The following is a 12,428-nucleotide window of genomic DNA, read 5'->3' on the forward strand; positions in this document are numbered from 1 at the left end:
TCTGTACACAGCAAGGGACCAGAAATAATTCATGTGTGAAGTCTTTTAAGTTATTTCGACATGACGATTTGCCTCCTTTCAACCGACGCTCTGAATTTTTCTCCCCTCCGTCCAAAATAAATGTGTACGCAACGGATGATTGCTGCAGACGGAATGGTCCGACTGGTTGGAGGCAGGGATTCCAGCGAGGGGAGATTGGAAATCTATCGCAACGGAGCGTGGGGTACGGTGTGTGATGACAATTGGACAGACCTGAATGCTCAGGTTGTTTGCCGCCAGCTTGGATTCAGGTAACCTCGAATTCTTTCGACATCCTGTATTTTATAGAACGATACAATGCAGAAGGAGGCCCTTCGGCCCACTGTGCTCATGCTAGCACTTTGAAAGAGCCATCCAATTCATCTCATTGCCCTGCTTTTTCCCTGTCAATTGGTCGCACTCAGTTTAAAGTTTATTTATTAGTGTCACAAGTAGGGTTACATTAACACTGCAGTGAAGTTACTGTGAAAATCCCCTAGTCGCCACACTCCAGCGCCTGTTCGGGTACACTGAGGGAGAATTTAGCACGGCCAACGCACTCTAACCAGCACGTCTTTCAGACTGTGGGAGGAAACCGGAGCACCCGGAGGAAACCCACGCAGACACGGGGAGAACGTGCAGACTTTACACAGACAGTGACCCAAACCGGGAATCGAACCCGGGTCCCTGGCGCTGTGAGGCAGCAGTGCTAACCACCGTGCCACCGTGCCCTTGAGTCAGACGATTGTGGGTTCAGGTCCCACTCCGGGACATAGGTTGACACTCCCGTGCTGGACTGAGCGAGAGCTGCACTGTCAGAAAAGCCACTTTTAGAGTGAGCTATTAAACCCAAGTCTCTGGCTGCTTTCTCGGGGTGGATATAAAAGATTCCGTGGTCTGTTTTGGAGGCGAGTTTTCCCTGGTGTCCTGACCAATATTTATCCGGGAAGTTAGTATCACTCAAAACAGATTATCCGATCATTATCACATTGTTGTTCGTGGGAGCTTGCTGTGTTTCCTACATTACAACACTGGCTACACTTCAAAAGTGCTTCAATGAGTAAACGGTACTTTGCGATATGCTGAGGTTGTGAAGGGTGATATATAAATGAAAGTCTTTTATAAAGGATAGTACAGGTGCACAATGATGGACAGGAAAAGACCTTTTGGTTTCTGTCTCCACACACTTGCGATACCCATAGAATCCCCACAATGCAGAAGGCCATTTGGCCCATTGAGTCTGCACCGACTCTCCAAAAGAGCATCTGACCCAAGCCCACCCATCCTATCCCTGTAATCCCACACATTTACCATGGCCAATCCACCTAACCCGCATTTCTTTGGACATTAAGCGGCAATTTAGCACGGCCAATCCACCTAACATTCACATCTTTGGGCTGTGGGAGAAAACTGGGGCACCCAGAGGAAACCCACTCAGACACGGGGAGAACGTGCAGACTCCACAACAGACAGTCACACAATTCTGGAATCGAACCTGGGTCCCCGGCACTGTGAGGCAGCAGCGCTAACCACCGTGCCGCCATGCCGCCCCTGTGTGAATCACAATATATACATTCTCTGCCTCACTCGAGTACCGTGCATGAAGACAAGTGTCCCTTGGAAGGAATGAAATGCCTCAAGCAAAGGACGTGAAGGGGAGAAAAGAAATACTCTATCTCGGGATGTGACATGTAGATATTTTCAGAAGACCCCACTCCTGACAACAGCTTCAACCACACACAACAATTCTGAAGCATTTTTAGGGACGGCACGGTGGCACAATGGTTAGCACTGCTGCCTCACAACACCGGGGACCCGGGTTCAATTCCCGGCTTGGGTCACTGTCTGTGTGGAGTTTGCACGTTCTCCCCGTGTCTGCGTGGGTTTCCTCCGGGTGCTCCGGTTTCTTCCCACAGTCCAAAGATGTGCGGGTTAGGTGGATTGGCCATGACCCTAGTGTCAGGGGATTAGCAGGGTAAACATCTGGGGTTACAGGAATCGGGCCTGGGTGGGATTGTGGTCGGTGCAGATTCGATGCACCGAATGGCTTCCTTCTGTAGAGATTCTATATTAAGATCACATAAAGAATACAGAACTAAATGGAGCTTTAAAGAAATTGCCTGTTTTATAATACATGCTGGCAGTGTCTTTGAGGAAATAACAGTCCAGTTCTGTTAATTTGAAGTTGCTCGATTCAAATTAATGAAAATTGGAGTCATGTGAAATAAGGTCGATTAAATTTGCTGAACTTGTGCTGGAATAACTTGAATTATTTTCTCCGACACAGAATGGTTTTTTAGTAGTCAGATATTAGAGGGATGTTTTTTACACAGAGGGTGGTGGGGGCCTGGAATGCGCTGCCAAGTAGGGTGGTGGAGGCAGGCACGCTGACATCGTTTAAGACTTACCTGGATAGTCACATGAGCAGCCTGGGAATGGAGGGATACAAACGATTGGTCTAGTTGGACCAAGGAGCGGCACAGGCTTGGAGGGCCGAAGGGCCTGTTTCCTGTGCTGTACTGTTCTTTGTTCTTAGTAGGATCTGAATATAGTCGAACTTTGCAGCCTTTCGGAGATTGTTCTTGCTGCATCAGGTCTTTGTGTTTCTCATTGATTAGTGGCCCTGGCGTCGTCACCCCCGAGGCCAGATTCGGACAGGGACTCGGCTTCATACTCCTGGATGAGGTGGCCTGCACGGGGGCTGAACCCAACCTTCTGGCGTGCGCTCGGAGCAACTGGGGCCAACACGACTGCTCGCATCACGAGGACGTGGGCGTGATCTGTGCCCAGGAGGAGGACAATAAAATAAGCCAGTCTAATTTCGGTAAGAAACACGCAGTTTCCCAGCGAACGCTTTTACGGGGAGGCTGCAGGAGTGCCTGAGGAAGGGATAGAAGAGTATCGCTGAAGGACATCGGGAGGCGATGGCCTAGTGGTATTATCGCTAGACTATTAATGCAGAAACGCAGCTCATGTTCTGGGGACCCGGGTTCGAATCCCGCCACGGCAGATGGTGGAATTTGAATTCAATAAAAAAATCTGGAATTAAGAATCTAGTACATGGGGTTACAGATATAGGGCCTGGGTGGAAGTGTTGTCAGAGCAGGCTTGATGGACCTAATGGCCTCTTTCTGCACTGTAGAGATTCTATGAGTGTAGCGTCGAGAAACAGTTCATCCATACTTGTGTTTATACACCAATCCTCCTCTTCATCTCACTCCATCAGCCTCTCATTTCTTCCTCATGTGTTTATCTGACTGGATTAGGGGGGAGGCGATGGGCTGGTGGTATTATCGCTCGACTATTAATCCCGAAACTCAGCTAATGTTCTGGGGACCCGGGTTCAAAAGTCGCCACAGCAGATGGTGGAATTTGAATCCAATTTTTAAAAATCTGGAATTAAGAATCTACTGATGACCCTGAAACCATTATCGATTGTTGGAAAAACCCACTAATGTCTTTTAGTGAAGGAAATCTGCCATCCTTACCTGGCCTGGCCTACATGTGACTCCAGAGCCACAGCAATGTGGTTGACTCTCAACTGCCCTCGGGCAACTAGGGATGGGCAATAAATGCTGGCCCAGCCAGTGACGCCCATGTCCCTCAATGAATTTAAAAAAAGAAAAGATAGACATCTTCCACCCATGCTAGAATGCCAAATTTCAAATGGTCACAACAGTTCATGATATAGGGGAAAATCATAGAAACTCTACAGTGCAGAAGGAGGTCATTCGGCCCATCAAGTCTGCACTGACAACAATCCCAACCAGGCCCTATCTCCACAACCCCATATATTTACCCCACTAATCCCTCTAACCTACGCATCCCGGGACACTAAAGGGCAATTTAGCATGGCCAATGCACCTAACTCGCACATCTTTGGAGTGTGGGAGGAAACCGGAGCACCCGGAGGGAAACCCACGCAAACACAGGGAGAATGTGCAGACTCCATACAGACGGTGACCCAAGTCGGGAATCGAACCCGGGTCCATGGAGCTGTGAGGCAGCAGTGCTAACCACTGTGCTACCGTGTCACCCCTTGCTAATTAGTTGACTCTGATTGGCCAGGGCATTGCCATGGAGGAAGCAATGGGGAACAGGCTCCCTGGGTAACAAGGTACAAGGCTTGACCATATTCCTTTTGTTAGCCGAGAATGTCTCCCTGCGTGTGAGTGCATGGTGAAGAATACACGGATAGGGTCAGGTGAAGTAAGGCAGGAGAATGCTCAGGTGGAGCATAAACACCCAGCATTAATTGGCCAGATGGGCCGACTGGCCTGTTTCTGCACTATAAGCTCTAAGTAATTCTACTGCTGTAGGAGTTTTGATCGAAGGGCAGGCAAATGAGTGTTGCCATAAGTGTCGTTACGTCTACCTTATTGTGTTAGAAGGCACCACCCCAAGGTTTCTGCCCTTGACAAACATTTTAATCATATGGCCAGGTACAATGTTTTAGACAAAACAAGATACAGTCTGATCACCATTCTCAGATGTGTCCCCAAAGTACTTCATAGAATGATACAGCATAGAAGGAAGCCATTCGGCCCATCCTGCTTGTTGTAGAGTGATCCAATTGGTTCCACTTCCCTCATTATCTTCACCATCCTAGAATGGTTTTCCTTTCTAGTATTAGGGTGGCCGGTGGCACAGTGGTTAGCACTGCTGCCTCACAGCGCCAGGGACCCGGGTTCGATTCCTGGCTTGGGTCACTGTCTGTGTGGAGTTTGCATGTTCACCCCGTGTCTGCGTGGGTTTCCTCCCACAGTCCAAAGATGTGCAGGTTAGGTGGATTGGCCATGCTAACTTGCCCCTTACTGTCCCAAAATGTGCAGGTTGGGTGGATTGGCCATGCTAAATTGCCCCTTACTGTCCCAAAATGTGCAGGTTAGGTGGATTGGCCATGCTAAATTGCCCCTTACTGTCCCAAGATGTGTAGGTTAGGGAAATAAGCAGGGTAAATGCATGAGATTATGAGGATAGAGCATGGGTGGGATGCTCTGTCGGAGAGTCAGTGCGGACTTGATGGGCCAAATGGCCTCCTTCTGCACTGTAGGGATTCTATTTATCTCATTCTTTTTGAAAGTTACTCTCGAATCTACCTCCATTTCATTTTCGAAATTTCAGATCACAACAATTTGCCCTGTTAAAAAGCAAATTCTCCTTATGTCACCTCTAGTTCCTCCGCTGGTCTCACCTGCAGCCTATGTCCCTCTGGTTACTGGCCCTCATGTCACTGGAAACAATTTCCCCTTATTCACTCTGTCAAAATCCCTCTTGATTTTGGACATATCTGCCGGAATTTTACCGGCACGCTCGCCCCGGAATTGGGGCGGATGAGGCTCGCAGACCGGAATACACCTTGGGCAGGATTTTACAAGCCTCGCCCGAGTGTGGTTGTAAAATCCTGTGAATGGTGTGACGGACAAGATTAGGACACATTATAGAGAGGGATGGGATTACAAACAGGCCAGAGCGATGGCGCAAAATCAGAGACGTCCCTGAATTATGGTCAGACGGCGCATGCAGGGTTAAGAACTATTAAATGTGGAGCTTCCCTGGGCTGGTGGGTGGCTTTTCTCCTGCCTTTCACAGCAGCCCTCCTTCTGTGATATGCCTATGCTGCGTTTACAGGGCCACTTGTCCGGCTTGTGGATGGAGAGAACAGGAAAGAGGGGCGAGTGGAGGTGTTCCTAAACGGAGAATGGGGAAGTGTCTGCGACGACGGATGGACGGACAGGGACGCGCGGGTCGTCTGCAGGCAGTTGGGTTACAGGTGAGTCATGGAGCATGGCCGTCTTAAAACACCCGATCATCCCTCTGAACGCTTCAGTCCAAAACACCCAACTAAAACACACCCAGTGGCCACATTCAGAACATTGAGACACGTATTGACAATACATTGGCATTACATTCCTCTTCCGATGAAATTACCCAAATGGGCATCTCCGGTGTTGAGTATTTTTCCATCGTTGCAAATGATGGGGAATGCAAGTCGATAATAATATAATTGGGAATTCCGTGGACGCTCCATCTTCTTCACCAATTCACTTCAAGGATGGAGATACATCAAAGAAGGAGAGGAGTCCAATTGGAATAAAAATGGAAACAGGAAGGAAGAGGAATATTGAAATAAGAGAGAGACAAAATAGAAACAAAATGTAAGATCAAATCATCTGAGGGCGGCACGGTGGCACAGTGGTCAGCACTGCTGCCTCACTCACCTGAAGAAGGAGCAGTGCTCCGAAAGCTTGTGCTCCCAAATAAACCTGTTGGACTTTAACCTGGTGTTGTGAGACTTCTTACTGTGCCTCACAGCATCAGGGACCCGGGTTCGATTCCCGGCTTGGGTCGCTCTCTGTGTGGAGTTTGCACATTTTCCCCGTGTCTGCGTGGGTTTCCTCCGGGTGCTCTGGTTTCCTCCCGCACTCCAAAGATGTGCGGGTTAGGCGGATTGACCACGCCAAATTGCATGGTCCTAGTGTCCTGGGATGTGTAGGTTAGAGGAATTAGCGGGGTAAATATGTGGGATTAAGGGGATAGGCCCTGGGTGGAATTGTGGTCGGTGCATGGGCTCCTTCTGCACTGTAGGGTTCCTATTTGAATTACAGTTTTGATAACCTCCAGTAACAACTTACTATCTATAGGATTTTATAGGATTGCTAAATTGCCCCTCAGTATCCCAAGATGAGTAGGTTACGGGGATTATCCATGGTAAATGTGTAGGGTTACGGGGATAGGGTGTGTGGGGGTGGGCCTGGGTGGGATGTTCTTGTGGAGAGTTGGTCCAGAATCGATGGGCCAAATGGCCTCCTCCAGCACTGTAGGGATTCTATGATTTCTACCATTCAGGGAATTTCCTCAGCGGTTCCCCCTGATTGGCCACCATAACATCAGCCAATGGGGAAACATTATTTTCACTGTTTATCCAGGATTTCTGCTGACCTAACAGCCGCATGTGAGACCCCCCCACACCCCCAGTGACATCTTCTTTCTATTTCATCCCATTATTCATCGTGTTAGGCACCCTTTATTCTCCGCTATTCTAATAAAATAGCGCCATTTTTCCCTTCATTGATAACCAAAGCAAAATAATTCCATGTGGATATAAAAAGCTCTGCGGAGTCCAACCAGTTCCTCAAACCCCCACTCAATTCGATCGTGGCCCACCTGAATCTTAACTCCATCTTCTTGTCTTGAAACCCTTGACCTGATGAATTCTCAGTTTTGACATATTCAATAGATCCTCATCTCCAGCCACCATTCCCCCACCCCCGCCAGCCACCCCCCCAGCCTTTATCAGGGATAGAGTTCCAGATTCCCACCGCCCTTTGTGTGAAGAAGTGCTTCTGTATATCACCCCAAAAGGGGCCTCCTAGCTCATGGTTTAATGTTGTTCTGGACTCTCCGCGGCAGAAGGATTTGCCATCGTGAGTAAAAATTCCTCCAATCACCAACGGATGGAATTGTGTTAGCGGGGGTGGCAAGGTGGCACAGTGGTTAGCACTGCTGCCTCACAGCGCCAGGGACCTGGGTTCAATTCCCGGCTTGGGTCACTGTCTGTGTGGAGTTTGCACGTTCTCCCCGTGTCTGCGTGAGTTTCCTCCCACATTCTGAAAGGCGTGCTGGTTAGGTGCATTGACCCGAACAGGTGCCGGACTGTGACGACTGGGGGGATTTCACAGTAACTTCATTGCAGTGTTAATGTAAGCCTTACTTGTGACTAATAAATTTTAAAAAACTTTAAAAGGTCAGAAACACAGAGGTGAGGGGGGCGGGGAGGGGGGGGGGGCAGATTTCTTGTGTCAATAACTTTGTTGTATGTTTGAGTAGTTGGGGAACTCAATGACCAAATTTCCTGCCCCCAGACCTGAATCTGACTGTCAACAAAAGACTCTTTCCCTTGCAGTGGCCAATCCAAAGCCAGAACGATGGCCTATTTTGGGGAGGGACATGGAGCTATCCACCTGGACAATGTGAGATGCGCCGGCCACGAGAATTCCCTGGATGAGTGTGGCACGTCCGGCTTCGGAATCCACAACTGCTGGCACAGTGAGGATGCGGGCGTCATCTGTGATTACAAGGAAGATCCACTGGAGGTGCTGAGCAGCGGCGGTGAGTACTGATGGACATGACTGGGCGCGTGGGATAATCTCCCAAAATTGGACATTCTTGTTCAGAATTATTGCTGGAAGTTACTGTCCAAACCACCGCCCGCCCACCCGCAGCATATTTCCCGGCGATGGAGAAGGCCCACCATTGGCCAAAGAACAAAGAACAGTACAGCACAGGAAACAGGCCCTTTGGACCTCCAAGCCTGTGCCGCTCCTTGGTCCAACTAGACCAATCGTTTGTATCCCTCCATTCCCAGGCTGCTCATGTGACTATCCAGGTAAGTCTTAAACGATGTCAGCGTGTCTGCCTCCACCACCCTGCTTGGCAGCGCATTCCAGGCCCCCACCACCCTCTGTGTAAAAAACATCCCTCTAATATCTGAGTTATACTTCGCCCCTCTCACCTTGAGCCCGTGACCCCTCGTGAACGTCACTTCTGATCTGGGGAAAAGCTTCCCACCGTTCACCCTATCTATCCCCTTCATAGTCTTGTACACCTCTATTAGATCTCCCCTCATTCTCCGTCTTTCCAGGGAGAACAACCCCAGTTTACCCAATCTCTCCTCATAGCTAAGACCCTCCATACCAGGCAACATCCTGGTAAACCTTCTCTGCACTCTCTCTAACGCCTCCACGTCCTTCTGGTTGTGCGGCGACCAGAACTGGACGCAGTACTCCAAATGTGGCCTAACCAGCGTTCTATACAGCTGCATCATCAGACTCCAGCTTTTATACTCTATACCCCGTCCTATAAAGGCAAGCATACCATATGCCTTCTTCACCACCTTCTCCACCTGTGTTGCCACCTTCAAGGATTTGTGGACTTGCACACCCAGGTCCCTCTGTGTTTCTATACTCCTGATGACTCTGCCATTTATTGTATAACTCCTCCCTACATTATTTCTTCCAAAATGCATCACTTCGCATTTATCCGGATTAAACTCCATCTGCCACCTCTCCGCCCAATTTTCCAGCCTATCTATATCCTGTTGTATTGCCCGACAATGCTCTTCGCTATCCGCAAGTCCAGCCATCTTCGTGTCATCTGCAAACTTGCTGATTACACCAGTTACACCTTCTTCCAAATCATTTATATATATCACAAATAGCAGGATCTTCCAGTCCCACCAGTGTCTATGGGATTTTGCGTGCCCCATACCCTCCTTCACTGGGGAATGCACCGCGGTTATGGGGGGGGGGGCACCATCGGCAGGACTGGAAAATCCCTGCCAGCGAAAAATCTCAGCCTATGTTCTGATCACAATATCCAAGCCTTCTGACAGTCTAAATAAACCCCATCCACTGGTTCTCCTCGGTCAACCCTCTGGTTACATCCTCAAAGAATTCCAATAGATTCGTCAAGCATTTTTTTCCCCTTTGTAAATCCATGTTGACTTTACCTGAGTATACCACTGCCTTCCAAATGTTGAGCTATGAAATCCTTGATAGTGGATTCTAGTTGGGGGCGCGGGGCTGGGGGGGGGGAAGTCACCATTGGCTGGACTGGTAAACCCTGTCAAGCGGGAGGGGCCAGAAAATCTTAGCCTCTGTTTTTATCACAATATCCAAGCCCTATTATACAAGTTTTTAAGTTTATTCATTAGTGTCACAAGTAGGCTTACATTCACACTGCAATGAAGTTACTGTAAAAATCCCCTAGTCGCCACACTCCGGCGCCTGTTCGGGTATACTGAGGGAGAATTTTAGCACGGCCAATGCACCCAACCAGCACTTGGCCAAATCAATCTCGTGCTCCCAAACCCGAGGCAAGGTCAAAGTGGGAGTCTGACTGCCAACCAAAGACTTTCGTTTGCAGTCTTTCGGACTGTGGGAGGAAACCGGAGCACCCAGAGGAAACCCACGCAGACACGGGGAGAAGGTGCAGACTCCGCATAGACAGTGACCCAAGGCTGGAATTGAACCCGGGTCCCTGGCGCTGTGAGGCAGCAGTGCTAACCACTGTGCCACCATCCTGCCCTATCATTACCATCAAAAGAAATTGTCAAAAAGGGTTTACTTATATGATTACAGGTATTAGATATGGTAAAAGGTACCCTTATTGTTTCTTTACAGATGCCGTCAGGCTTATCATATAACTCACAGCATCTTCTGGGTGTATTTTTTAATTAATAAACAGATGATTTTCAAACTTCTCAATTTCACAAATATAACCCTTAGCCAGGAAAATCCAATTTTACTTCCTTCATCTGTGTAGAAAGAAATGTTGTTATAATCTTTCATTCAAATATGCCCCACCCTGGTCAGCCCTTACATAAATCATTTAGTAACTGACAAACCTCAAGCAGGGGCGGCCCGGTGGCACAGTGGTTAGCGCTGCTGCCTCACAGTGCCAGGGACCCGGGTCCGATTCCTGGCTTGGATCACTGTCTGTGCGGAGTTTGCACGTTCTCCCCGTGTCTGCGTGGGTTTCCTCCGGGTGCTCTGGTTTCCTCCCACAGTCCAAAGATGTGCGGGTTAGGTGGATTGGCCACGCTAAATTGACCCTTAGTGTCAGAGGGATTGGCAAGGTAGATTTGTGGGAATAAGGCCGGGGTGGGATTGTGGTCGGTGCAGACAGGATGGGCCGAATGGCCTCCTTCTGTACTGTAGGGATTCCATGAAAAGGATTGAAACTCGGAAGAAATTAATTTTTTTTGTCAACCAGGAAGGTCTTGAGGATCAGTGGGAAGTGTCCCTGCCTCTGAGCTGGACGCCCTGGGTTCGAATCCCACCCCAGGACTTGATGGTCAAGCTTGGTGTGTTAGTAACGCGGCCAAACAGGTAGATTATCAATCTGCAATGTTCCTGTGGCTGCTCGGCTACACTGATGTCAAGCGGCACCCTCATGCTATAGGCTCTGGTGACCCCAGCAAGCAACCTGTTCCAGGAATGAAAGCAAAATCCCGCGGACTGGACATCTGAAATAAAGAACAGAAAATGCCGGAAAAACTCAGCAGGCCTGGCAGCATTTGTGAGAGCGAAGCAGAGTTAACGATTCGAGTCCGTAACACTGTTTCATAGAATCCCTACAGTGCAGAAGGAGGCCATTCGGCCCATTGCGCCTGCACTGACAATAACCCCACCCAGTACCTTTCACCCTAACCCCACGTGTTTACCCTGCTAATCCCCCTGACACTAAGGGGCAATTAACCTAACCCGCACATCTTTGGACTGTGGGAGGGGACCGGAGCACCCGGAGGAAACCCACGCAGACATGGAGGGAACGTGCAAACTCCGCACAGACAGTGACCCGAGGCCGGACTTGAACCCGGGTCCCTGGCACTGTGAGGCAGCAGTGCTAACCAAGGAGTTAATGCCATTTTACTTAACTCATTTCAAGGAAGAACTGGGCCAGTATCTGCTTGTGGAAGGAGCTGGAGGTGATAGGGAAGACTTGACTCATTTTGGGCGGGATTTTCCTGCTGCGTGCGCCCCAAGACCGGAAATTCCCACCTGAGGTCAATGGACCTTTAACTGGTCCGTCAAATATTCAGTCCCACCCGCTACCATTCCCGTGGAGGGCCAGACAGGAAAGCTCTGCCCAATATCAAAGGAGAAGACTTGGTGGCCAGAATGGACAATTTTTGTCACTTGTTTTAGATTGCTTTCACAGGTCGGCGCAACATTGAGGGCCGAAGGGCCTGTACTGCACTGTAATGTTCTATGATATTTTGTTTAAAATGACACATTATTGATATGATATGGAGATGCCGGCATTGGACTGGGGTGGGCACAGTAAGAAGTCTCACAACACCAGGTTAAAGTCCAACAGGTATATTTGGAATCACGAGCTTTCGGAGCTCTGCTTCTTCCTCAGGTGAGTGGAGAGGTAGGTTTCACAAACACGACATATATAGGCAAAGACACAATTACAAGATAATGTTTTATTTGGAATCACGAGCTTTCGGAGCAATTGCAATTGTGTCTTTGCCTATATATGCCCTGTTTGTGAAACCTACCTCTCCACTCACCTGATGAAGGAACAGCGCTCCGAAAGCTCGTGATTCCAAATAAACCTGTTGTACATTATTGATAGGCAGTATGTTATCCCATATTTGGAAATAAAGCATGATAAGCTACATGACTCTGAATTAGATCTATCCCTTCAATGGCATTGTACGAAGCAGGCAAGATTCAAATCCCATTGTGAACCCTTAAGGCCTCATCGAGGGTGGCACGGTGGCACAGTGGTTAGCACTGCTGCCTCACAGCGCCAGAGACCCAGGTTCAATTCCCAGTTTGGGTCACTGTCTGTGTAAAGTTTGCACATTCACCCCGTGTCTGCGTGGGTTTCCTCCG

General features: G+C 49.0%; 1 protein-coding gene across 3 annotated transcripts in view; it reads left to right on the forward strand.

Moving 5' to 3' along the window:
- The window catches only part of LOC144480210 (neurotrypsin-like), a 55,029-nt gene that overhangs the window by 24,940 nt on the left and 17,661 nt on the right, over nucleotides 1-12,428 (forward strand). For all 3 annotated transcript variants that reach the window (XM_078199431.1, XM_078199432.1, XM_078199433.1), the window contains 4 exons: nucleotides 149-290; nucleotides 2,637-2,842; nucleotides 5,650-5,791; nucleotides 7,925-8,130. In XM_078199431.1, coding sequence (XP_078055557.1) covers nucleotides 149-290; nucleotides 2,637-2,842; nucleotides 5,650-5,791; nucleotides 7,925-8,130 — 696 coding nt within the window. The remainder of the gene's footprint in view (nucleotides 1-148; nucleotides 291-2,636; nucleotides 2,843-5,649; nucleotides 5,792-7,924; nucleotides 8,131-12,428) is intronic.

Source organism: Mustelus asterias, chromosome 28, assembly GCF_964213995.1.
Source record: "Mustelus asterias chromosome 28, sMusAst1.hap1.1, whole genome shotgun sequence".
Taxonomy (NCBI): Eukaryota; Metazoa; Chordata; class Chondrichthyes; order Carcharhiniformes; family Triakidae; genus Mustelus; species Mustelus asterias.